The sequence below is a fragment of the Schistocerca gregaria genome, chromosome 8, assembly GCF_023897955.1.
Source record: "Schistocerca gregaria isolate iqSchGreg1 chromosome 8, iqSchGreg1.2, whole genome shotgun sequence".
NCBI lineage: Eukaryota > Metazoa > Arthropoda > Insecta > Orthoptera > Acrididae > Schistocerca > Schistocerca gregaria.
Window position 1 is genome coordinate 116,025,312 of NC_064927.1, and position 27,083 is coordinate 116,052,394.

At 39.1% G+C, this 27,083-nt stretch overlaps 1 protein-coding gene across 3 annotated transcripts in view; it reads left to right on the top strand.

The window, feature by feature from the left end:
• LOC126285304 (SH2B adapter protein 2) overlaps positions 1–27,083 on the top strand; it is a 101,274-nt gene that overhangs the window by 40,766 nt on the left and 33,425 nt on the right. For 2 of the 3 annotated variants that reach the window (XM_049984599.1, XM_049984601.1), the window contains exons 3-6: positions 3,561–3,682; positions 14,087–14,295; positions 17,037–17,242; positions 22,737–23,120. In XM_049984599.1, the coding sequence (XP_049840556.1) occupies positions 3,561–3,682; positions 14,087–14,295; positions 17,037–17,242; positions 22,737–23,120 (921 nt within the window). The remainder of the gene's footprint in view (positions 1–3,560; positions 3,683–14,086; positions 14,296–17,036; positions 17,243–22,736; positions 23,121–27,083) is intronic. The other variant, XM_049984600.1, reaches the window with a different exon arrangement.

Sequence of the window (27,083 nt, forward strand, 5' to 3'; positions counted from 1 at the left end):
GAAAAATAATGCAAGATCTATACTACAATGCTTGTAAGTTGTATTAAAATAAATTCATTTTTTGTACTTCAAAAAAGTCTTGTAACCTTACTTTCTGCATTAGCCTTGTATATGCCCAATGACTAAAATTTCATTATTTTCTATGTTTCCTGATGTTGCAATTTATTGGCCAGCACTCTTATTTATTTTTTTATCATGTTGTGTAATATTATATTACATTAGTAGTACATCTGATGACTAAAACAAATTTATCTTAGTAGATACAGAGATCTGCACAGACTCTGCTTAGTACCTTGGTACAACTTCACATTATTAATATAAATCATTGCTAGAGGTGAAAGAAGTGACCAGTAACAGAAAAAATATACTAGGATCAACTGAGAATTGAACCTTGGACATTTGAATTTGTAGTCTGACATTCACCCACTTAGCCAGTGAGCTTGCAGAGGAGCACAAGCACAACACAGCACAGTTGCTTGAAGGATACATATGTACGTTTGGTACAAAGAGGATCAAGTATATATCTTAAAATGTTTCAAAAAAGAGAAAAATAGATTTCTCACTCTGAAAGACAAAAACAAAAGATTGGAATTATCAGCATATTTATATTCTTAAGATATACTGGTACAAATGAAGGAGGCTCCATATGTACTTTTGAAGTTTTATTAATTTTATAATGTGTGTTGAAACTACTTGACTTTATTATTTCTTTAAAATAACATGTACACTGTGTGTTCCACATAAAATTAACCATAAGTTATTTTGTTGTTTCATGGTTCTTTTGTTTTACTTCCACACTCGTTAGAATGTCGAAAAAAATTTAATGTATATATATATACAGACATACTGTGCAAACATCTGAGAATCACATGATGGAGGATGTGTGTATTGCTGCTTCAAACATATTTGCAATCCCTGTTATATAATTATACTATAAATGAAAGTGATTTATTGTTTTAGAAAACTGCTTCACACGGCTAGTTCAGCAACCCACAGCCAGTGAAAATATTTAAGTCTTTATAGGTACAAACAGGCCTGACATTATCGACTGTCAGTATAGAGACAGGAATTAGTGATCATGTCATCATAATGATGATGGTTATTAAAGTTAATAAATCCATCAAGAAGGCTAGTAGAGTGTCATTGATGGAAAGAGCAGGCAATCAATTGTTAGCATCCTACTTAGATAATTTAGCTTCAATATAATACACATAGAGCTATTGTGGGAAGAGTTTAAACTGATTGTGAATCACACACTGGAGAATTATGTGCTGAGTAAGTGGATTAAGGATGGAAAAAACCACTGTGGTTTAATAGCAAAATTTAGAAAGTGTTGAGGAAGCAGTGACTGTTGCAATCTCAGTTCAGAAAGAATGCACTCAAAAGTTAGTAGAAATCCATGTACCTATAAAAAGATCAATGCATGAAGTGTACAACAACTTCCACTGTCATACATTAGTGAAAAATCTTGCTGAGAACCTAAGATAATTCTGGTCCTATGTAAAATCACTGAGTGGGTTAGAGGACAGCAAAAGAAAATCTGAAGTTTTAAATTTTGTGTTTAAGATATCATTCACACAGGAAGATCATACAGACATACCATCATTTGACCATTGTACTGACTCCCGTGTAGAGGACATTGTAATGGCATCGCTGGTGTAGAGAAGCAACTGAAAGAGTTGAAAACAAGTTGCAAACCATTTGAAAAAAAAAAGCTCAGGTGACTCCTGTATTTAAGAAGAATAAACAAACAGATCTACAAAATTACAGACCAATACCCTTTACATTGGTTTGTTGCAGAATTCGTGTGTGTATTATAAGATGAAATACAATAAATTCCCTCCAGACAGAAAGGCTTTTGTCCACAAAGCAGCACAGATTTAGAAAGCAGTGCTCAAGTGAAACTCAGCATGACCTTTTCTCGCATGGTATCCCACAAACTTTGGATGAAGGGCAACAAGCAGATTCTGTGTTTCTAGATTTTCGGAAAACATGTGACACACTGCCCCACTGTAGACTGTTAACGAAGGTCCAAGTGTACAGAAAAGGTTCCCAGATATGAGAGTTTCACAAAGACTTCTTAAGTAATAGAAATCAGTATGTTGTTTGGATGGCAATTGTTCATCAGAGACGGGGTTATCATCCGGAATGCCTTAGGGAAGTGTGTTAGTACTGCCCTTTCTCTACTTGGTGGTCAGAAACAGTCTGAAAAACTTGGAAGGGTATTTCAGAGGGATTGTGCTGAGAAATAATTGTTAAGAAAAAAATGTGACGTGTCACACCATTTCTGAGTTAATTAGCATTGAAGTTAGACAATCAGGTTGTTGTGTGCTCAAATTCAAGCACTTGCATGCACAATAATGCAATAATGCACAGACATCTATGGACCAGTGATTTACCGTTTGTTCAAACGCTCATTATCACTGAAATGTGTCTTTTTCAGAAGTGATAAATGTAACATAGGTGAGCAAAAGCTATGTTTGTTTGGTCTGGGGAAAGCAAATGAAGAACAAGTTTGGTGACCCTGTCTCTGGCAGGCTGCTTCAATTTGTGCACCTGACGACCTGATTGGCTAACTTCAACGTAAATAAATTGGAAATGGTGCAAAGTATCAAGTGTTTTCTGTAACAATTATTTTCCTGCATAACCTCAACTACAACATCCTTACAAGCTTTTCAGACTGCTTCTGACTGCTCTGTATGTACAAAATGGTCTGATGGATAGGGCGAGCAGCAATCCCCAACTGTATGCTTGCGATGCTCGGTGTACGGCAAAGTGTCATCCTTGGGTGATTGTAGGACACAGGATGACTTAGTTTAATAAGTGGCAGCTTGCTCTAAATGAAGAAAAATTTAAGTTAATGCAGATGAGTAGGAAAAAATAATTCTCTTAATCTTCAAATATAGTGTTAGCAATATACTGCCTGACCCAGTAATGTCAATTACATATCTAGGCATAATGTTACAAAGCAATATGAAATGGAAAGAGCGCTTAAGGTCAGAAGCAGGGAAAGTGAAAGGTTGACTCTGATTCATTAGGAGAGTTCTAGGAAAATGTAGCTCATCTATAAAGAAGATCACATACAGAGCACTAGTGTTAGAAAAATGCTTTGTGAACATGAATGGGAATCCTTGGAGGGAAGATGGTGTTCTTTTAAACAATATTCAGAAAATTGTGAAGAAGCGGCATTTGCAGTTGGCTGCAGAGTGATTTTACTGCAGCCAGGATACATTTTGTATAAGAACAGTGAAGATAAGTAAGAGAAATTCATGCTCATAAGGAAGCATATAGACAGTTGTTTTTCCTTCACTCCATTTGTGAGTGGAACTGGAACAGGAATGACTGATAGTGGTACAAGATACCCGTATCATGCATCGAAAGGTTCCTTGGGTAGTAGGTTTGTAGTTGTAGATTTTCAGAGATTAAGGAGAGTGCACATAATGACACTGATTAATTTCCTCTGCCCATAAGTTCTTGGCTTCATATAATTTTAAACATAAAAGCCTGAAACTATTCATATGTAGTTATCTTATTTTCTGTGATTTGATTACACTTTTCAGGCGGAAAACAACATGGAGTATGTTATCGAAGCACATGATACAGATGACATGCGGTCGTGGCTTGCCACAATTAAATACTGTATGCGTTCTCCAATGCCAACCAGTGATAGTCAGGATGGGAGGTATGACATTAATCCATTACATTATTTCTTTTTGCTCTGCACTTGATGTAGTTTTTCCTTACTTGGAACCAATCCATGACTGCTTTTACTAATCACAATAGAAAACTTGACTAGCTTGAGAAACATGATATTCTTTTCTCCTCTTAATGTTACATTCCTAATGGATCCAGTGTTCAAGTAATTATTTTTCATTTCACTCCAATCATGCAGAATATTCCAAATGTTTCTAGTGATGCAACTAATTTATTCTTGAAATTAAAATCTTCTGGGTTATTAGGCCATGTCGTGTTTCTTCTAAAATTCTAAACATTTTAGAAGAAACAGGATGCGGCCTAATTGTAAATGGTTGCGAAAACACACTTGACCTCTTAGCCACAAACAATCCAGAGCTGATAGAGAGCATCATGACTGATACAGGGATTAGTGATCACAAGGTCGTTGTAGCTAGGCTCAATACCATTTCTTCCAAACCCATCAGAAACAAACGCAAAATAATTTTATTTAAAAAAGCGGATAAAGTGTCACTAGAAGCCTTCCTAAAAGACAATTTCCATTCCTTCCGAACTGACTATGCGAATGTAGACGAGATGTGGCTCAAATTCAAAGATATAGTAGCAAGAGCAATTGAGATATTCATACCTCATAAATTGGTAAGAGATGGAACGGATCCCCCGTGGTACACAAAAAAGGTCCGAACGCTGTTGCAGAGGCAACGGAAAAAGCATGCGAAGTTCAGAAGAACGCGAAATCCCGAAGATGGGCTAAAATTTACAGACGTGCGAAATTTGGCACATTCTTCGATGCGAGATGCCTTTAATAGGTTCCACAACGAAACATTGTCTCGAAATTTGGTAGAAAATCCGAAGAAATTCTGCTCGTATGTAAAGTACACAAGCGGCAAGACACAGTCAATACCTTCGCTGCGCAGTGCCGATGGTACTGTTATCGACGACTGTGCCGCTAAAGCGGAGTTATTGAACGCAGTTTTCCGAAATTCCTTCACCATGGAAGACGAATGGAATATTCCAGAATTTGAAACACGAACATCTGCTAGCATGAGTTTCTTAGAAGTAGATACCTTAGGGGCTGCGAAGCAACTCAAATCGCTTGATACAGGCAAGTGTTCAGGTCCAGATTGTATACCGATTAGGTTCCTTTCAGATTACGCTGATACTATAGCTCCCTACTTAGCACTCATATACAACCGCCCGCTCACCGATAGATCTGTACCTACAGATTGGAAAATTGCGCAGGTCGCACCAGTGTTCAAGATGGATAGTAGGAGTAATCCATTTAACTACAGACCTATATCATTGATGTCGGTTTGCAGTAGGTTTTGGAGCATATACTGTATTCAAACATTATGAATCACCTCGAAGGGAACGATCTATTGACATGTAATCAGCATGGCTTCAGAAAACATCGCTCTTGTGCAACGCAGCTAGCTCTTTATTCGCACGAAGTAATGGCCGCTATCGACAGAGGATCTCAAGTTGATTCCGTATTTCTAGATTTCCGGAAAGCTTTTGACACCGTTCCTCACAAGCGACTTCTAATCAAGCTGCGGAGCTATGGGGTATCGTCTCAGTTGTGCGACTGGATTCGTGATTTCCTGTCAGGAAGGTCGCAGTTCGTACTAATAGACGGCAAATCATCGAGTAAAACTGAAGTGATATCAGGTGTTCCCCAGGGAAGCGTCCTGGGACCTCTGCTGTTCCTGATCTTTATAAATGACCTGGGTGACAATCTGAGCAGTTCTCTTAGATTGTTCACAGATGATGCTGTAATTTACCGTCTAGTAAGGTCATCCGAAGACCAGTATCAGTTGCAAAGCGATTTAGAAAAGATTTCTGTATGGTGTGTCAGGTGGCAGTTAACGCTAAATAACGAAAAGTGTGAGATGATCCACATGAGTTCCAAAAGAAATCCGTTGGAATTCGATTACTCGATAAATAGTACAGTTCTCAAGGCTGTCAATTCAACTAAGTACCTGGGTGTTAAAATTACGAACAACTTCAGTTGGAAGGACCACATAGATAATATTGTTGGGAAGGCGAGCCAAAGGTTGCGTTTCATTGGCAGGACACTTAGAAGATGCAACAAGTCCACTAAAGAGACAGCTTACACTACACTCGTTCGTCCTCTGTTATAATATTGCTGCGCGGTGTGGGATCCTTACCAGGTGGGATTGACGGAGGACATCGAAAGGGTGCAAAAAAGGGCAGCTCGTTTTGTATTATCACGTTATATGGGAGAGAGTGTGGCAGATATGATACACGAGTTGGGATGGAAGTCATTACAGCATAGACGTTTTTCGTCGTGGCGAGACCTTTTTCCGATATTTCAGTCACCAACTTTCTCTTCCGAATGCGAAAATATTTTGTTGAGCCCAACCTAGGTAGGAATGATCATCAAAATAAAATAAGAGAAATCAGAGCTCGAACAGAAAGGTTTAGGTGTTCGTTTTTCCCACTCGCTTTTCGGGAGTGGAATAGTAGAGAGATAGTATGATTGTGGTTCGATGAACCCTCTGCCAAGCACTTAAATGTGAATTGCAGAGTAGTCATGTAGATGTAGATGTAGAACCCAGAAAATTTTAATTTCAGTGACAATGGCCATGAAAGCCTGCAGACTTACATAATTTGTTCTTTTTATTTGTTCATGTCAATGAGCATTGTATTCTTATTTTTCATATCTTATTCTCTATTTTTAGGAAAGCCTGGAATAGCGTATATAATCTTTCATTTAATATGTACACACGAACAAAATATGATCAGTCTTTCCAGTATGAGCACAACTGAATTAAACTACCATCATAAATCTTCAGTCAGCGTTAATTTTTGTATGTGTAATATATTGAATTATTCATAAGTTCCTCTGGGAGTTTAGAAGACAACTGCACAAAATCTACAAGATGTACAAAGAAGTGACATATCTGCGGGTAAAAAATCTCTCTAGGTTTTTATTTGTAATATGTACTGTGGTGTATTTACATAATATTAGGGGGCAAATGTGTCAGCACATGGCATGCAGTGGAGCAATGCATGCTTTTTGCTCCCTCAAATTCACTAAATATGTATTGCTTGTGACAGTTCAGTAATCTTGTACCAAATACCAAGTGAAATTTCGGACAGATAAAACAATCCATGGGTGGTATAACACACTTCGTGAGACAGGCTGATTATGTGGTTAGAATGAAACAAGCCATCTGAAACAGTCAGTACGGAAGATGGAGTGTGTGTGTGTGTGTGTGTGTGTGTGTGTGTGTGTGTGTGTGTGATAATTTGTCAGGAGCTCAAATAAATTGTATTACAAAATCATAATTTTGAGAGATGTTCTATCATCTGGAACATATATTTTCTGGTTGTCTCATAGTTTTTGCGTTTAATCTTCTGTGTCACTGGAGGTACTTATGACTAACTGTGTGTGTGTATATTCTGTAAGTTGGGCAGCATCTGCGCAAATGTCTTTGATAGACACACAAATGCGACTGAATACGAGGTGTAGTCATCAAGTTTTAATTGTGATCCAAAAAATAATGTTATTTAATTATTTTTTTGTTTGTTTGGTACACAGTGAAATCCCTGTGCCACAGTGGCAAAGTGTGCTGCTAGGGAAGCCAAAGCAAAATAGCGCAGAGCATTGATAAATCAGAGTATTAAGAGGTGTTCTGTTTCCTTCATTTGTGGGGGGACAACACTGCAATAATTTGTGCTGAGTTGGTGGAAATGCGTGACAACAACACACCATTGTGTGACACAGTAGTTAGTTGGCACAGTCTCTTTTAGTATGGTCAAACAAGTCTGAATAATGAAGAATGAAGTGGCAGACCATCTCTTTGACAAGGAGTGGAGGCCCCAGTGCTCGAAGACTGGTGTCCCACAATCATGGTAACAGTAGAGAAAGCAAAAATCAGTAGCAGATCAAATTTCAGGATTCGTATGATGTTTTTAACCACTTGAGATCTAACTGCTCACATCCATTCGAAAGTTAACCAAACCAAGGAAGTTACGGAAACATTGCACCTGTGTCAGACCGATACAGATGACTCTTTAGCCATCTAATTGCTCTAGATTAGTGGGCAATGTATCCCTGAGACATAGGAGCAATGCGAGCAGTGGAAATGTGGGGATTCATCATTGCTGAGAAAGGCAAAAACCCATACTTGATCGGGCATGTGATCCTGAGAGTTTTCTTGAGAAAGCCACATGTGACGCAAAGAGATTAGCTCGTAAAGGGGAAACAGTCACAGAAGCATGCTACTGAAATCTGATGCAATTACATGAGGCTGTTTTAAGATAAAGTGTAAGAGGTAGCTGCCCAGGAGGACATATTTTGCTCCACGAAAATGCCCTGTCTCATCCTACACAGGACATTTTGAAGATGCTACTTACTAGTGCAGTCAGTGAAGGAAAATTGGGTTGGGGGCGGGGGGGTAGGAGAATCATGTAGATGTAAATTTTTGTACAGTGGTAGGAGGGAGTGCCATGAGTGAGGGGAGGGGCATTATTTAAACTTCACCTTTTTATGTTTCGTTTTAATGTCTTGAAGACCATAGTTTTTATCAAAAATGAGTCCCAGTACAAGATTAAACTATATTAAATTTCATACTAAGAAGGCTGTATTAATTTTGTCTGTAGGACTAATAATTTCCACATTGTAGAGGATGGAGAAATTATGTGTTCTTAAAAATAGTGTTTTGATTATGTGAAATTAATGTTTACTGTTAAGCAAAGTGGGTTAAGAACAAATATTAAATGTGTGTACCACACATAAGTGCAGTACAGACTTATTAAGGGATAAATTGTGATCTGTGGGTTTAAAAGGGTGGATTGTAGAAGTGGGAAGGTAGGTTGCCGGATGGTGGTCATGAACTTCCCTCTTTCATAAGTCTGCAAATTGATGAGGTACAAGCGATTCCTCACTCAAACTATCCCACTACATCGCAAGAAGCAACTACAGGCTGTTTCACAAAGTTACACAGACCTTTCGCAACCTGACTTATGAATCATTGGCGACGCAATGCACAGACATTCCCAGGTATGTTTATTTTCCACGAACTGCATCAACATTATGTGGGATACCGCTATGAGGTAGTAATAATACTAATGCATAGAACGCACAGAGAATGAATCTATGTACATCTCTGCACACTGTTCTATGTTGCCAGAAGAAACTGATTCTTAGTCAACCTGATGGCAGCTGTAGCATTATTCCGGGAAATGCAAATTCCCCCACCACAAGTGCTGACCGCTCTCCATTTTGGAGACTAGTTCCACCTCCCCAGCAGTTTCCGGTCCAGCTCTCTTATGTGAGTAGACAAAATAACTTCATTGAACTCTTGTTTATATAGCAAAGTTATTCTCATTTTATTAAATGAGAACTTATTTGCAGCTGTTAAGTGTAAAATACATTCATACAATCAGTTGTTGGGAAATATACAATTTGTTTCAGGTTGTCAGGGACCTTTGCTGTGTTGTTGGGAAAGGAACTGGATGGGTAAATATGGTACCTTGCTGCTGTGTATCATATTGTGAAGCCATGTAATTTTGTTGTAGTCGCTTGCTGGCAAATCAGTAATTGACCAGTAAGAGACTGTACTTCTCAAATCATTGATTATGTTACTGGTAGACTGCAAAGATCTCTTCCATTCAGGAACTGCTGCAGTTGTAGAGTTGACTGGACTGAGTGGAGATCCTTACCACACATCTACAGTATACCTTCCAAAGTGGGTGACAGTATGTCCAATCGAATGGGATTGACCATGTTCAAGTCCAGAACAGTACTCTGCTCTTATGCTTTGCTTGTTTTATGTAGAGATATCTGGAGTTCAGTAACACATAGATGACATGATTCTGTTGCAGAGGGAGACAATAGTCTCTGGGCCTCGTCTCATGTTGAGAGAGCGGAGGCTGGGGCGATACATTTGACACCCATCAAGTTGGGAAAAATATTCTAGCCAGTAATAGTGGAGACAAGGAAACTGACATGGAATACATATTGAAGCATTTTACACTTGTCATAGGCCCTTCTGTGTGGTAGACAATTGAGAGCTTCAGTTGTTCAATATTTTTACATAATAGCCTACTTAACAACTGCAAATAAGCACTCATACCATAAACAGAAAATAACTCCACTATATAAACAAGAGCTCAATGAAGTTATTTTTGTCTACTCACATAAAAGAACAGACATGAAATGCTGGAGATGTATAGTCTGTCTGCAAAATGAAAAGCGAGCAGCTGTCTTTCCTGGAAGAATGCTACAGCTGCAGCACTGGGTGGCTAAGAATCAGTTTCCCCTGTAGCAGTTCAGAACTGTGTTCACGGATTTACATAAATTCTGTCCCTATGTGTTTCTTGCATTAGTATTACTAGTAGCTCTTATCTGCTTTCTGTGTAGTGTTATTGCACTTTTTGGAAAATAAAAAAACTGTGGACATGTCTGTGTGGCGTGTCACCTGTGATTCGTAAGGCACATTACAGAGGGTCGGCCCATCTTCCCTCACACTTCTACCCTCCATCCTGTCTCCTTCCACCCTGTTATGTCCCCAGAACACATTTTATTCCTTAATACAGCTCTACTCTACATAGATGTGGTACACACATTTAATATTTGTTCTTCACCCAGTTTCTTTGACAGTAAACATTAATTCTATGCCATTAAAACACATTAAATTGCGTAAAAATATGCAGTACCTCTGACCCTTGCAGTGCAGAAACTATTTAGAGAAAAAAATGAGCAGGAGCTTTTTCGTAGAAAATTTAAAGTAGTTGAATTTTGTACTTTGACACTTTTGCGATAGAAGCTGTGGATTTCGAGTTATTCAAGAAAAACATAAAAAATGTGACCCTTAAATGCCCCAAACCACCATGCTCGCACACCAGTGGTCAGGATTTTTAGTATGTTGTTCACAACATTCCTCCCACCAAAGTTTACGACTACTCTCGATCTTCTCCTCCCATCATTTGACCATGATTTGGTCATCATTGACTGGGCTCTGCTTGGACCATAAAAGATTGTTTCACCATCCTTTTCCCCCCATGTGGTCTCTCGACATTGTACCCAGCGACTTAATCCACTTTCCCCAGATGAAGAAACCATTGCATGGCAGGCTTTTCCAGATTGATAACAAGTTGAGTTTTGAGATGGAATGTTTCTTGAACAGCAAAAATGCTGACTTCTGCAATTAAGGTCTCTGCCAAATTGTCCATTACTGGGAAAAATGTTTCATGCTGAAGGCTGAATACAAAAAAGAAGACAGACACAAACACCAGTTGTCATGGTCGTAACACTATTTTTTCAAGGTGACAATTAAAACTTAAGACTACCCCCTTGTCCACACATTGTGATCTGTCCACAGCCACACTTGTTCTTAATGTGAACATCGCACAAAAACTAACTAAGGAAAAATCCGTGCTGGAATGTTACGATATTATAAAAAAGATAGTTGCTACTCACCGTATAGTGGAGATGCTGAGTCGCAGATAAGCACAATGAAAAGGCTGTCAGGAAATGAGCTTTCGGCCAACGAGACCTTCATTGGAGATAGCACACAAAATGCAACTCACACATATGACTGTAGTTTCTGGCTGCTGAGGCTGTTGTGCCTTCAGCAGCCACAAACTGCAGTCATGGATGTGTGACTTCTTTTTGCATGAGAATGTGTGTGTATACGTTCTACCTCCAATGAAGGCCTTGCTGGCCAAAAGCACATTTGCTGACAGTCCTTTTGTTGTGCCTATCTGTGAATCAGCATCTCCTCTACATAATGAGTTGCAGTTATCCTTTTCATAATACTGAAAGCTAACTATGCACTAGTAATAGTTATATGCAAAATTAATACATTCCTTGTTGCTGGTTGCTTTTTATTATTGAACTGTTGCTTTGTACTTCCATGTTTGAAATCACATTGCTGACTTAAATATCACAGAACAATGTTCTGAGCTACTCTTGTTGCCATGTTACCTGTCATCACAAGAACAAGTTAACAAATGCAGCACAAATGTTCTGAGAAGTATTTGTTTAAAAATATATTCCCTACATGTTCAGATGAATGCCAGAATGTCTCATTTTATAAGGTTGTTTCTAATTCTTTCCCTGTTCTGCTTCAGCTAATGTAATCCACTTTCTCTAGCAATGTTGACATTACATGAAGCTGCAACTGTACTGATTTCCTTTTTTGTGGGCTATATGGCCTCCTACTACCTGACCAGGGGTGGTGCCCTTTGTGCATACTGACAAATAAGATTATTATGTCCCAACATTCACCACTCAACAGATTCTCCAGCCTATCACCCCCTCGCAATTCACTTCATCTTCAGCATGCACTGCACCACATTGGCTTGAACATCATGCATCACACACTGAGCTTGAACATGGGCCACTCCTCCCTTTCACATTCCTAGCCGTCTGAACGGCTGCCTCCCTCAGAGCCGCTAGCCTTCCCCACTCCCTCTCGAACCCCTCATCCTGTCTCCCACCTCTCTATCTCTCTACCCACATTACCTGACACTCTCAGCCCAACCTAGTCCACCTGCGGAAGTTCAGTACTAGCATTGTGCATCTATCTGGTGCCATGTTAGGGGTATGGCACACGCGCGCGCGAGTGTGTGTGTGTGTGTGTGTGTGTGTGTGTGTGTGTGTGTGTGTGTGTGTGTGTGTGTGGGCGCAGGCGCGCCTGTTGCTATGCAGTAACCAAGCTATGCAGGTTACGTCAGTGCTACCTAAATCATTTATGAAATTATATAGCTCCTCCACCCTCTCTCGTAGTTACTTGACTGCCCCATCTAATCTTTAATGTTCTTTTGGAACACCACATTACAAACTCTCCCATTGTCCGCTTTTCTGTACTCTTTAATGTTCATATTTTACTTTCATATAAGGATACACTAGACAGATACTTTCAGTAAACTCTTCCTAAACACTATAATAAACAATGGAAAATCCAAGATGGAATGTAACAATATTATGAAAAGGATGGTTGCTTCCCACCATATAGCGGAGATGTTGGGTCACATATAGGCGTAACTAAAAGACTGTCACAAAATAAGCTTTCGGCCAACAAGGCCTTTGCCAAAAATATGCATGCACGCACACGCACACGCACACGCACACGCACACGCACACGCACACGCACACGCACACACACACACACACACACACACACACACACACACACGGCCATCGTGCCTTCAGCTGCCAGAGACTGTGGTTGTGTGTGTTGTGTGTTGTGTGTTGTGTGTGTGTGTGTGTGTGTGTGTGTGTGTGTGTTGTGTGTGTGTGTGTGTACGTGTACGTGTGTACGCACGCGTGTTTTTGACAAAGGCCTTGTTGGCCGAAAGCTTATTTTGTGACAGTCTTTTAGTTGTGCCTATCAGTATCTCTGCTATATGGGGAGTGGTACCTATCTCTTGCATAATATTGTTACATTCCTGAACATTAAAATTTATATCCAGTATTAACATATTTATCTTTTCAGAAGTGCTTTTTTTTCCCAGTATACATTTTGTGCCCTTGTCACTGCTGCTATCATCAGTTGCCTTGCTGGTCAAATAATAAAAGTCTTGTACTACTTTTACTGTCTCATTTCCTAACATAATTCCACTTTATTCAACTGATCTTCCAAGTGATTTGATACATTTGAAAGAGTTACAGTGTCATTGGCAAACGTATCGGTTTTTATTTCTTCCCTCTGAGCTGTAATTGTGTTCCCAAATTTCTCCTCAATTTCCCTGATTGGTTTCTGAATGAACAGATCAGATAACATAGAATTACATGCTGCAACCCTTTCTAACTCACTTCGTAGGTCAAGTTCATTGACAAAAGCTTCATACAGTGCTTAATGTTTCACTGTAGTTGAGTATGATCACACACAGACACATACTTTGTCTCTGGGCAACTTCATAAGCTGAAATATAATGTTGTGCTGTATACTGAGTAGCTATGTACTCATTGCATTCTTCACTACTGCTGATAATGAAATGTAATGTGCTGTCTTGGGGGAGTAAAAGTCTTTATTTTTGTTATGAAAAAATACCAAACAACAAAATACCACATCTTTCCAGAATTAAGTATTTTTTAAAATTCTGTCAACTAGAGAACCAGTGGGGAAACTCTAGAATTTCAAACAACAGCTTATCTGTATTTTATAGACTGTACAGAATCTATAATGCATAAAAACATTCAAAATGTGAAAGTTGATATTACATTCAAACTGCAACGTATTAGAACTTCTATGATAGGCTAAAGCTGATTATAGGGTTCGTGGAATGTAAGTTTAATAGATAATGATGTGTTGCACATTTAAATGGATGAAATGGAAAAGTTAATCTCCTTCCACTGCCAAGTACGTACCAAAATTCAGCAGAGATCCACTTGATAACTGCTGTTTACTTTCCCTAGCCGCAGTCTGCTAGTGAGCCAGAGTGATTCGAGAGGTGTACCAAAGACTGAAGGTGCAGGAGATGGTTTAAGTGCAGAAAACCCTCCTGAGCTGCCACCGAGACTTCAAGCAGCTGGACTCCCTCGTGTAGCATCAGACACTCCGGGACTTCGTCTTTCCAGTAACAGTCATTTTGAACTCTGTACGTCCCACACAGATATAGAGCAAAGTGAGTAGTTAACTTTATGGCCATCTGCATCCCTTGGTGCATGTGTATGTCACATAAGTAATTATACTAATATTTATGTAATATATGTGTCATATTAAATGGAAATGGAGTTATTGCAGCTAATGATCTAAACAGCATGCAGTTTACTTCACTAAAAGTTTAGTGTAATTGCTTTTCAGTACCTTTTGGCAGCAATTTCACCTGGAATATGATTGAGAATGCACTTTCAAAGACAAGCTTAAGTTGTCTGGTGCTCTGCTCAAGTAATTTGCACTTGTTGAAAATAATACCTTATTTAGGTCTTAGATGTTCTGTGTTCTATTTGGATAAGAGTAATCTTACATAAAATTCCGCTTCAACAACAAGAAAGGAAAAGAAAAAGTGTAATGCAAAATAATTGTAATCATGAATGATTACTAACAAAAATAAACTGCCAATTTTAAAAGGGTGATATGTGAAATAGATGGTTGTTTTAGCAGAAACTGTAACCTTAAGTGATATAATGTTCAGAAATATGCATTTTTCTACAGCTAATTTTCTGGTATCTACACGCTCATTACTGGATGATAGCTCCTGAAACACTATACATTACAAACAGTATGCAGATTACTGCCAAAGCTGTAGCACCTAAAAATAAAAGCTGGAACAATGTGCAAAGTTTTACTGTAATCTGTCGTGTGTTGCTGTGATAAACAGTGCCCAAACAGCATGGGGTTTACTGTTAGCAGATTTCACACTGTAAAAGTAAACTACACTTTAAGTAGACTGTGCTGTTTATTCACCATAGTGTGTAACGAGTGTTTTGTCTGTGGTCTTCTATAGGGATCATCACAGAATTTCACTCAGCAATGCTACAACTTTGGCAGCCATCTGCATGTGGTTTGCAAATACTAGCGTCTGATAATGAACCTATAGAATCATGAAAGCTAGTTTACAGAAAAATACATATTTCAAGAGCAAAATTTGTCTGTTTCTGCTGGAATTGTCCTGTAAGTGCACCACATTTCAACAATGTGAAAAGTGAACAAAATAAATGTAAACCTGTTATGCTTATCTATAGTAAAAGGTTTCTTGTTTTAGATAAATGAGGATAAATGCATGAGATAGAACAAAGAGAGGGAAGTTATTGAAACAGAGGCAGAGAGAGATGAGATTTTTTAGGTAGAAGAGGTAGTAGCATATTGCAAGAGAAATGTATCAGCTTCTGAAAAAGAAAGCTTTGGATCTGAGAATTTTTACTAATTTGCTTGTGGCACATGTTGCCATACCTTCTTACTAGTATGTGGTGGTGTGACATGTAGCCACAGATATGATGCCTTAGCCTTATGAATTCTAGATCCACAGTTACACACATGTGCGGCATGCGGTCTAGCTCTGTTTTTCTACTGTTATTCTTGGCACTTGAGAGTTCTACACAGTCTGGAATAATTAGTTCAGTATGAGAACAGTGTAATAAGAGTGTCAATGATGATACCAAAATCGGAGACGAAAAGAACAGTCAAAAAAATGCAGATCGTTATCAAGGTAAACAAATGCTGTGGCTGACCCAGTATTTAACAAGGTTGGTCCAATACATTATATCTTCTGGCTGGACCTCTGTTTCAAGGCCAGTTCCCAGAGGTAGCATTCTATACTGATCAGTCTCTTTGAGTTACTTATGCTGCCTTGAGAACGGTAGCAGGTTTCTATACTTTTCAGGAGGCTGTGTATAATCATTGTTGGGCTCTGATAAAAGAGGAAGACTCTTAAAAGCTAACTAAAAAGTAAGCAGTAAAACCTATGCCACAAGTATAACTTTCAGTTCTTTTGACATTTCTATTAGCTGCTTTCAAGTCCCCCTAACAACTGTTTTCTTTCCATTATTCTTTGTACTTCAATACACGAAATTTATGTTATATCCTTTAGATAATGGCCATGGTTGCTGAAATAACACTGTTACTATTTTTTTTAGTTTGTAGCATGTGTATTTCTGTAAGCTGCTAGTAGTTACACGTCCCTCCCCTCACCTCCCCACTGTCTCCCTCCCTCTCTCCCCTCTTTCCCCCTCCCTCCCTCCCTCCCATATTTCCTCCTCCTTCCCTCCCTCCCACATTTTCCCCTCCGTCCCACCCCTATTTCCCCTCTCCCCCCCTCTTTCACCCCTCTCCCTCTTTCCCCCTCCCTCCCCTCTTTCCCCTATCCTCTCTTTGCCCCCTCCCTCCCCCTTTCCTCCCTCCCTTCCCCTTTCCCCCTCCTCCCCTCCCCCCACCCTCACACTTGCTCATATACACAGCTAAAAGATAAATGTAAATGTAATTCTAGCTTTATGTCACTACTAACTTACAACTCTCTTAGCTCTCCATATATATTTTTCGTTGTCACTCTTCACATTATGATCAAGAAATAATTTTGATACTTGTAAGGGGATTGACTACCTGAAAACTGACTTCGATCTAATTTTCTCAAGGGTTTATATATTATTTTCATTATCTTTTGAACCTGGTTCCGTCTGTGTCTATAATAGTTGGTATCTCTCAAGTATGTGTTCCATATCATTCACCACTTTATTTACCCTTCTATTTGTTGTTCTTCTAGAGATTAGGTCCTGGCAATTTTTTAATAATAGAAAAATACGTTTCCTTAGGACTACAGATTTTGACTTGTAGATGCTGTCATACTCTGTCTTTTCTGTTATTCCTAGCCTTAAATATTCTTTGTCTTGGCAGATCTTTATTTGAAACTTTTCTTTTTTTCTGTTTTAGCAGCTGCACCAGTTCCAGAAACGGAGGCAGATTTGTCGACTGCACTTAAAGAGTACCCATGGTTTCATGGAACATTGCCGAGATCAGATGCAGCTCAACTTGTCTTACGCGACGGAGCTGCCGCACATGGTGTCTTTCTTGTGAGACAGAGTGAGACACGCAAGGGTGAATTTGTGCTAACTTTCAACTTCCAGGGAAGAGCAAAGGTAATTTAGTTACATAATGATAGTAACATATACACAAGTAAATCACTTTTGTAAATTTGGGAGAGAAATATGCACTGTTTAAATTCTGGGCATTAAACTAAGGGTTAGCAAACTGTTTTAGTATCTACACTGTGGTAATAAGATAAGATCGCATCTAGGGAATAACTTTTCTTCCAGTTTTTTATTGACCTGTAAGAGTGCTGCCTTGTAAATGCCTTTTAGGGTACTAATTTTTTCTGACCTGAGAGTAAATGTCGACCTGGAAGAAATTTTCATCTTCATTTATTGCTAACTGTTGATATTGCAACATTCCTGATATCAGAATAAGACCAGAATGTGCTCCATGACCTTTGCCTTGCATGAACAATGGCCTAATCACTGAGCTATCCATTCATGACTCTTTACCACAGTCTGTTAAAATTCACAATGCTTTGTTGCGCTCCTTGCTTTACTATTATTCCTGAGACAAAGGATATGGTGGAGAATGGTGTAACCTGAGACTAGAGGTTGTTTCCAGAATGTTTATGTTGCTACAGAGTGGACATTGTCATGGTATTTCCTGATGTAGGCTATTAAAACTGTATGTAAGGATCCAATATTTAAACCCAGCACAGCAGAGTTTTGTTAGCAGCTGCAAAATCACAGAATTCAATTAATTTTATTTATTTATTGTTATTTCAATTCCAGTGTGTGTCATAGACATGGTGTAACTGCTGGAGATGGGTGCAGGCTGAGACTACAAGTAACGTGACTCAGTGAGGTTTAGCACTGTGAAGTGTCTTGCAAAACTTGAGCTCTAGTATTTTCAGTTCACCATGAGTATGGCTGTCGTAGAGTCTGCTGCTATGTGCAAGTTTCAGGGACATTGGGATTTAGGCCTAGGTGAAAGAAAATAGAGAATAGTGGAATCCACTTGGTAGCCTCAGCCTATGTGATACACCCAGTCACTTCCACACCTGCACAAAGTTTGGCAAAATAGTCAGTCATCTGAGTTTTAGAAACGCAGATGCATGTACATATTTTTATTTTGAGAGAGTAAAACACAGTATTTTTTGAAACCAGGGTTAGAATGGCATAGTAAGAAGAGGTGTTAAATAACTTTTGGACTATAGTAAAAATCAGAAGTGTTAAAAAAAAAGAAAATCGAATAACATTAAAATCAGGCCATGTGTTTTATTACAAACAAACAGAGGAGACAGAAAAGACAGGTATGTGCTTTATTGTAAACAAGAAAGTTAAAAGCACCATTACAGGTGTTGCAGGAATCTCAGACAGAATAGCAGGAGTCATTTTGAAAATAAACAAGAGATATTTCATAGCAACACTAGACTTATCGGCTGGGATCTTTAGGGAACGGCTTGTTGGCGGAAGAATCATACAGACAGTTAGTGATTCATCATGGCAATGATGAAGTCTCTTTTTGTGCAGGGACGATGATTACATTGGGCTCTTTCTTTCTGACTTGAGATCATGGGTGACTGCTCTTTTCTCTGTGGAGAGGTTTGTATCCCGAGTAAGTAATTCCACGTAAATAACCGGGAGATAGTTAATGGGAGTGGGGAAGGATCACAGGTGGATGGAGTGATACAAGGCAAGGTTCAGTGTTGAATTTTGGTTGGCTTTGATTGGAGGGATTTGTGACAGAAAAATGTGTTGTGTTTTGGCATTGTTTGGCCTTGGGGTTTTGTGGGATGTTGGGAGGGAGTTTTGGGCTATGCAACAGATAAAATGTGAACAAGGTGGGGTTTGGGTGCTGTGAGGGTTAATGACGGGGTTCCTTGGGTGTGGGATAGGTGTTGGTTGTAGTGATGCTCCAAGATGGGTGAAGAATGTCAGTATATTGGAACATGTTTGGAGGTGGTATCTGGAGTGGTCTTGCACATGCCGGAGGGCAGTCGTTTCAGTTTTGGATATAGAGTATTTGTAGCTGTTGTTGCTCAGTAACAATATCATGGTTCAGAGATGCTTTGGCCATGGAGACTAGTACCTCAAGTTATTAGGTTAATGAGTTTTTCAAAATGAGCAAACTTAAATATACTGGACCATTGTAGCTGTGCTCTCATTAGTGTAATCTCAGCTCTTGTTGATTGATGTCTGCAACCAATTGCTTGCGGACTAGCTGCCCATATTGCAGACACAAACCACTTTTTTCATCAACTCTCAACCATCCCCAACCAATTACAACCAGTAACTGTTGATACCACCTCCATACACCCCAACATCTCTTCCTCCAAAGCAAGACACTACCTCTCCCACCATCCTTCCAACTCAAAACTCACCCACCATCTCATCCCATTTACACCTTACAAGCTACGTTCTTACATGTGATAATGTCTCCTTTGAGGGGAAGATATATAAATAAATCCATGACAAGAGTCATGGGAACCCACATGTGGTCTCGTTGATGCCAACCAGTTTCTAGACCATGTAGGAGAATCCTTCCTAGCTACCCAAAAGCCCAAACCCTTTGTTGTCTAGTTCAAGTTCATTAATGATATCTTTATGATTTTGACCCAGTGCCAAGACACTATCCTAATTCCTCCACAGTCTCATCACCTTGTCATCCATCTGCTTTACTTGGTTCTCCTAAGCTCAAGGTGCCAGTTTCCTGGGCTTTGACTTCCAGGTCTCTGATGACTGCGCCCAATCCACAGTCCATATCAAGCCCTCTGAGCATGAACAGTATCTACCACGAACAGTATCTGCACCTCGATAGCTGCTATCCCTTTCACACTAAAAAGTCTTTCCTTCTGGCCACTCGGGGATCACACATGTGGAGTGATGAGCAGTGTTGTACCCAATATGCTGCAGGTCTTACCAAAATCTTCAAGCATTGTGCCCCAAACCTAGCCTGCAGACAGAGTCACACATGCTCCTCATCCTCTGACCAGCTCCAGAAACGAGCCACAGAGGAGCACCCTCGCTCATCATTAATTGTCATCCTAGAATGGAACATCATCCACCATACCATAACATTGGTGCTACTAGATGCCATCTCTTCCATCTTCCTTCTAACTCAAAACCCACCGACCATCTCATTCCTTATGCACTATACGAGCTACGTCCTTACACATAGCTACACTCCTATGATGTTCCTACAGTCATCAAGGAATGTAAGATCTGAAGATGATGTCTTAGAAGATTGAAACGGTCATCTATAAATAAAAATAAACAATTTAAATTTGACCATGACTGTGTGCATTGAAATAAGTTGCTTATCATTGTGCTTAGAAATAAGGAATGTCCTACCCAAAATCCTTCACTGCTCACCCAATCTACAAAATATCCTAATCCCTCTTTATGCCACACTTGCTTCCATCTGCTTTCACGTGAGTCATATCCCTATGGAAGACCCCAGTAAATTTTGATATTTTCTTCAACACAGAGAGGATTATATTGTAGTATGGAGAAAAGGTTTCAATAATTGATAATGCTGTTGCAGCTTCTGGTGAACTGTTTCAGCTACCTCATCAGGCCTTTTCAAATATTCTGTGGATGCCAAGGCTTTACATTCGTGTGTAATGTGTAACATAATCTCCTTTCGATCCTCATACTCCCTGCAGCTATCATCTATACCTTGCTCTTTCAGTATATACTTCTGGTAGTTCATCATTTCAGTGAAAAATCTTTGTATCACTGTCAGATATTCTATAGTTTCTGCACCGCAAACGTGAGTGTGTGAGCCATTCATTCAGTGCTTGCAAATCAACTTTATCGTGGTTGAGGTCATTCATATTTTTCTTGTCCATGGCCGAGACCATTCATATTTTTCTTGTGCATGGCTGAGCTCATTCATATTTTTCTTTTCCAGCTCTTATGCCAGCTTGTTATGATGTGAGTTATTTCTGCATTAAAAGAGGAGTTTCGCTGGGCTGGGATTGATTCTTTTTGAAACGACCTACATGGTGGTGTCTGTTAGTATGCCAGATATCACACACTGCAGCCGTTCAACCTGGTGGGCACTTATTTACGAGGAATAGATTAAAAATAATTTCTTGTGATCCACTAGAATGTTGAAAATAACAGATTTTCAAAATGATGCCTTAGCTTAGTAGTTAAGTTGCTTAGCTTGCATTCTGAAGGTTATGCGTGCAAGAGCTATTTATTTTCGGATTTTTTAATAAAATAACTGTAATTATTTTTATTCAGTTAATTGGTTTAAAAATAATTTATTGCTGATTATTTGCCACTTCATTTTAATCATCATATTTGTTTTGTATGCTGGGCTGCATCCCCGATTACAAGGCCAACGCACTTAGACATGTGCTGCATGCCAGGTATGGCCCCTGCTTATAGTCACTTACTTCAGGAGATTGCTTATAAACTGAAGATTTGCTGGGCCATTTTCCTCTGATCCTGCTGCAGCCACAACAGCATTGACGGGCAAGAGCCACTCCAGTGTGTGGCGCGCATGTTGTGCTAAACAATGTTGCAGTGACAGGCACCAATTTTCTTCCCCGTAGACACGTGTCCAAATGACACCACACTAGTACTCATCCATGGTCAGTTATTCAGGCTGCCACTTGTGACCAGTTATGCTCTAGGCTCCACGCTCTTCTCTGGAGTTCAGTTGTCCGCCGTCTAGCATACACTGGGGTCTCGATATGTGCCACTGCTGCTGCCCATCACGAGGTGTCAGATCTCACCCTTGCCACGAGCACTGTGCAGTGCCAGAGTTCATCCAGCTTTTATCAAAGGCACCACTTTACTGGACATATTGCAACAGTACCTCACTGCCAATATGTCAATTAAAAAACAGAAGACAAAATAGTCTATTTATATTGGCTGCACAGTTGTCACAAAAATTATTTTTTGTTAAGACACATTGTTTGGCAGGTAATCATCATACAGACTATTAAAACCTAAGTTCTTCTTGCACCACGAACAAAGTATAAAATCTACCCTACTGCAATCACAGTTTTTCTCTAACAGATTCGAAGGGAAGAACACTTCATTAATGTTACAAAGGATAGTCTTTTCATGACGAGACTTCAACTGTTTGTCTTATTCAAACAGTATGGTGAAGAATTAAAAACAAAAACAGAAAAAGTATATATTTAAATTAATTCATTGAATAAAAATAACAATTACAGTCATTCCGATTTTTTTTAAAAAAAGAATGATTCTTGACTGGACTCAGACACACAACCTTCAGCATGCCAGCTAAAGAACTTAACGATTAGACTATGCCACCATTTTGAAAATGTGTAGTATTTTCAAGACTTCAGTAGACCGTGAGAAATTCTCTTTTGTCAATTACTCCTAAATGAGAGCCCACCAGGATGAATGGCTGCAGATTATGATACCAGGGACCATTTCCTATTCCACTCTACATGTAGTTTCAAAAACGTCAAACCTACCAATAGAAAACAACCTTTGTTTGACACTGGGACTGTTCTGCATGTTTCTACCTGCTTGAGTGGTGTGTGATTTATTATTATTATTGTTAGTATTATTATTATTATTCAGTATTACAATGTAAATTATTTTACAGCATTTACGAATGACGCTCAGTGACCAAGGCCAGTGTCGTGTTCAACACCTCTGGTTTACCAGCATCTTCGATATGCTGGATCACTTCAGACAACATCCAATTCCACTAGAGTCAGGTGGCACAGCCGATGTCACGCTGACTGAGTACGTGCTGGCACTGCCTCCGGTCACTCCACCGTCCACGACGAGGCCTGTCGTGCCATCCGCTGCGGCAACCTCGGTTCCTGCCCAGCCCACAGTGCAGCAGCTCCCACCTCAGCCGCAGCCCCAGCCTTCAGGGCCGCAGCAGCCACAGCAGCCGCCAGCCGCGATGCCGGCCGTCAGCGGAGCGACAGCTGCCGAGGCGAGGAGCCGGCCGCCTCCTCCCCCAGAACCCATCAGAGAAGTGAGCTACTATTACCATTACAACTTTTTGTGTTTTTCTGTTTTGTTTGGTACCGGTGCCTGCTTCCACTATATTAAGATATATGTGGTCTGCTGTATTTTGTTTGTGTATCTTATGCTAAAGGTTTGCAGTTGTTTGCAATGCCATTGCTCCAGGTTGGATTTAGAAAGCTGCCTACTGTGTTGCTTTTGTGACTAGTAATACGAATGGAAAAAAATGAGTGAATGTGTCAGTAGTCCTGTTATTTGTTGCAATATGATTGAGATAGAATAATGGGAACGTGCATTTGTTGTTACTGATTGTTTAATAAGTGTAATAAGAATGCAAAGAAATGCAGCTTCCATATGATGTTTTGTATATGGAGTGTTTGGGCTCCAGGAGTATGCTTCACAAGTCTATTAATGTTTATACTTTTCTTTCTTTCTTGCACTGTCTGCATTAAGTGTTCATTGCATGAGTCTTTGACTTGAAATTTGCAGTGTGGTGAACCACTTTCTTTATCACTGTGCAGCATGGTCTCTACAGTTGCTTGTCTTTGCTTGTTAAATTCCTGTTACTCTGATCTGTTTTTCTGGATTCCTGTGTATGTGTTACAGCAAAGTGAAACCAGTCTAAATTTTCTAATTCTCTTTGGAATGAGGCTCAGAAATGTGGTGGTTTCTTTCTTTGTGCTTTAGTGTTGAGCTGAAAAGTACAATGTGTAATATTTCCGATATGGATATTTTAAGAACCAGAAATTAACCACGAGTGCTTGAATGAGTAGCTATTGTAAATATGAATATTATTGCCAGTATTATTCTTCTGAGGCACAGTAAAATTGGTTAACTGTGATGCCACTTAATCGTAGTTTGTCATGTAGTAAACTGAAGTTCAGTTGAGACTGTGGCATCTTTTTCTGGCATTTATGGATCTCGGATTGTCAAATACCTCAGCATTTATCTTTTGAATCTGCCCCTCTTGTCCTTTCTTTCCACACTTGCAGTTAAATTATAGAGTATGGGTTCCGCCTTTTTGCAAACACACTGTTTTTTTATCTTTACACAAACATGTTTCAGCACCTGTGTGCCATCACCAGTGGGTTTTTGTTTATTGAAAACTGTAACAACTGAAAGTATTTTGAGTTATAAGTGATTTGACAAAGTGAGGCATAAAGAAAGTTTTAGTTTGTTTTGCTTCTGTGATTTTACATTATATGTTTTTGCAGGAGCACCTGTATGGTGTTCTGCATTGATAGCTTGCCATCTGCAAACTAAATAGTGTAAACATAAATTTCATCAACAAGTTAACACATCTCTTCATTTTTCAAAAATGTGATTTTGACGTGTCAAAATGTTTTGCATGTATGATTGTTCCTTCTCATGTTTTCTTGTTACTGAACCTTCTTCTTTTAGGTACCAAGGAGACTGCACACACATGTTAATGTACTTTGTGTAGTATATTTCTTTATAAACATCTTTTTTCTTTGTAAAACACAGTAAGCACTATGGTGTTGTGTTTCCTAACCCAATCAGTGATCATTTGTTCCCAAGTGTAGAGTTCCTGTAATGTGTTAAACAATGTGCCTTACAGATTGTAGTGTTTTCATTTAAAACTTGTTTGCCTTTTGCTATTGTATGTGGTATTGGGTGTGGCCAGATTTCAGTATTTTTAGTTGTTATTGTAGTTGGGTGGTGTTTATGGGCTATTAACTGGTCAGCAAATGTGCTATATATAGATGCTGTTCCTTTTTTTGCTCTGAGGTGTTCTGAATATTTTGTTTTAAGGTTCTTGCATGTTTGTCCTATGTATACTGATTGACAGGCGTTGCATGTTAGTTCATATATTCCTGATCTGTGGGAGTCTCCTGTGTTCTAAGTTATTTCTGTGTTGTGTAGTCTGTCCTGCATCCAGTTTCAAGTATTTGTTTCTTCAATATGTTGCCTATTCTTTGTTATTGTAAGTGAGTATGTGTTGACTTGAGCTGTGTAAGGTTCTCTCTCTCTCTCTCTCTCTCTCTCTCTCTCTCTCTCTCTCTCTCTTGTGTGTGTGTGTGTTTGTGTGTGTGTGTGTGTGTGTGTGTGTGTGTGTTTGCTTTTATTCGTTTTCTGTTTACAGAAATGTTGGTTCGATGACTCTATCATGTGCGGCTTGTAACCATTTTCCTCTGCTATCTGTTTTATTGTGTTTAGCTGCTGTGTGTGATTCTGTTTGCTTACACGTGTTTTGTTCGATCTGTGGAGCATGAATCTGAAGCTAGTGGGCCTGCTTGCTTGTGTGCCTCCAGATGGTTTGACAGATTGAGTATGCTAGTGATCATGGTTGTCGATTTCCTGAACACTGTGAAATCAAGTGTGGTGTTTGTTTTCCTATGGTGAGGTCCAAGAAATTTAGTATGTTGTATGTTTCTAACGTGTAGTGAATTTTTGGGTGTAAGTTGTATATTTCCTTGTGTAGTTGTCCTACATATGTGTGCCTTTCATCAGTCAGGCATGTCGTATCATCGACATAAATGTACCAGTACGTGACTTTGTATTTTTTTGCTCTTATTATGTGTGTGAAGACCCTATCCTCTAGGTCGTTCACGAATATGTTGGCTAGGAGGCCACTAATTGGGGATCCCATTGGCAGCCCTTCATGCTGGGAATAAAATTCTTTGCTGAACACAAAGTAATTTTGTGCTGCCATGGTCTTCAGTATAGTTGCTATTTCATTAATGTATGAGATGGTGTGGTTCCTTGTTGTTTTAGTCTCTGTATGATGATGTTGATTGTTTCACTCATTTGAGTACAAGAGTGCATTGATGTGACGTCAAATGATATGAGGCTTGCTGTGTCTAGGATGTCTATGTTCTTGATTCTCTCTACTAGTTGCATTGAGTTCCCTAGGTTTCTATTGTTTTCAAAAGTGTATATATTACTTAGTAATGTGTGTGTATGTCGGGCATGGTGGTATGATGGAGCATACCACTGGCCTTAAAGGAGTATATTCTTTGTGCACCTTTGGTAGGGATTTTAGAGTGGGTGCCTTTGGATTTTTTTGTGTCATTCATTTTATCTGGACTTTTGAGAACGTATTTTTGATTTTTTTAGTGTCTGTTGGATGTCTCTATGATATATTGCTCTTGGATCACTTGTCAGTTTGGCGATGTTGTTATCCCACAGAAACACTAATGTTTTATCTATGTATTCCTTTTCATTCATAATCACAATGATGTTCCCTTTGTCTGCCCTTGTTAGTATGACATTGTTTTGTTTTAATTTTTGTTTTATCATGTTGGCTGTGGTTTCCTCTGGTGTTTTTTCTTTTGAGATTATGGTGTATTTGTGTGTTTTGAATATCTGTGTTATTTCTGACGCAACTAATTCTCTTGTTAAGTTTGCATTAAAATTTGATGTACGCAGTCTTCCTTGTTCTTTTATAGTATGTTCAGATTCTGTTATAAGATCTTCTTTTGTTTTATGTAATATGTGTCAGTGTTGCATTTGGATCCTTCCCCAGTAGACCTTTCTCTTGTTTGGTGAGAATAAATTCAGGTAGGTTGATGATTCTGCCATATAATTAATGTTTTTGATTGTGGTGACTGTTTGTAGTGGATGTGCTCATGTTGTTTATGATTCTGTTTAGTTTTTTTGTTTGTTTATTCTGTTTTTCTTGCATTATTTTCTGTAAGTGTGCCTTCTCTCCCTGTTTTTTGCCCCCCCCCCCCCCTTTCCCCAAACTTAGCAGATAAAGCAAATTTATTGGCCAGTTCTAAATGAGTATTGTGAATTTCCTTGTTGAGTAATTGTTTTTTTAGCATGTAGTTCCCTAATTTCATGTTGTAGCCATATAATCTCTGCCTTCCATTTCACTTTACTTGGTGCAGATGACATGCTGTTTAGAGAGTTTTCTAGATAGTTTAGAGTTACATTGTGAGTTAGACAGTTAACTGTATGTTGAGGGTTGTCTTCTGAAGTTTCATTAAGGTGTTCCTGTATTTATTGT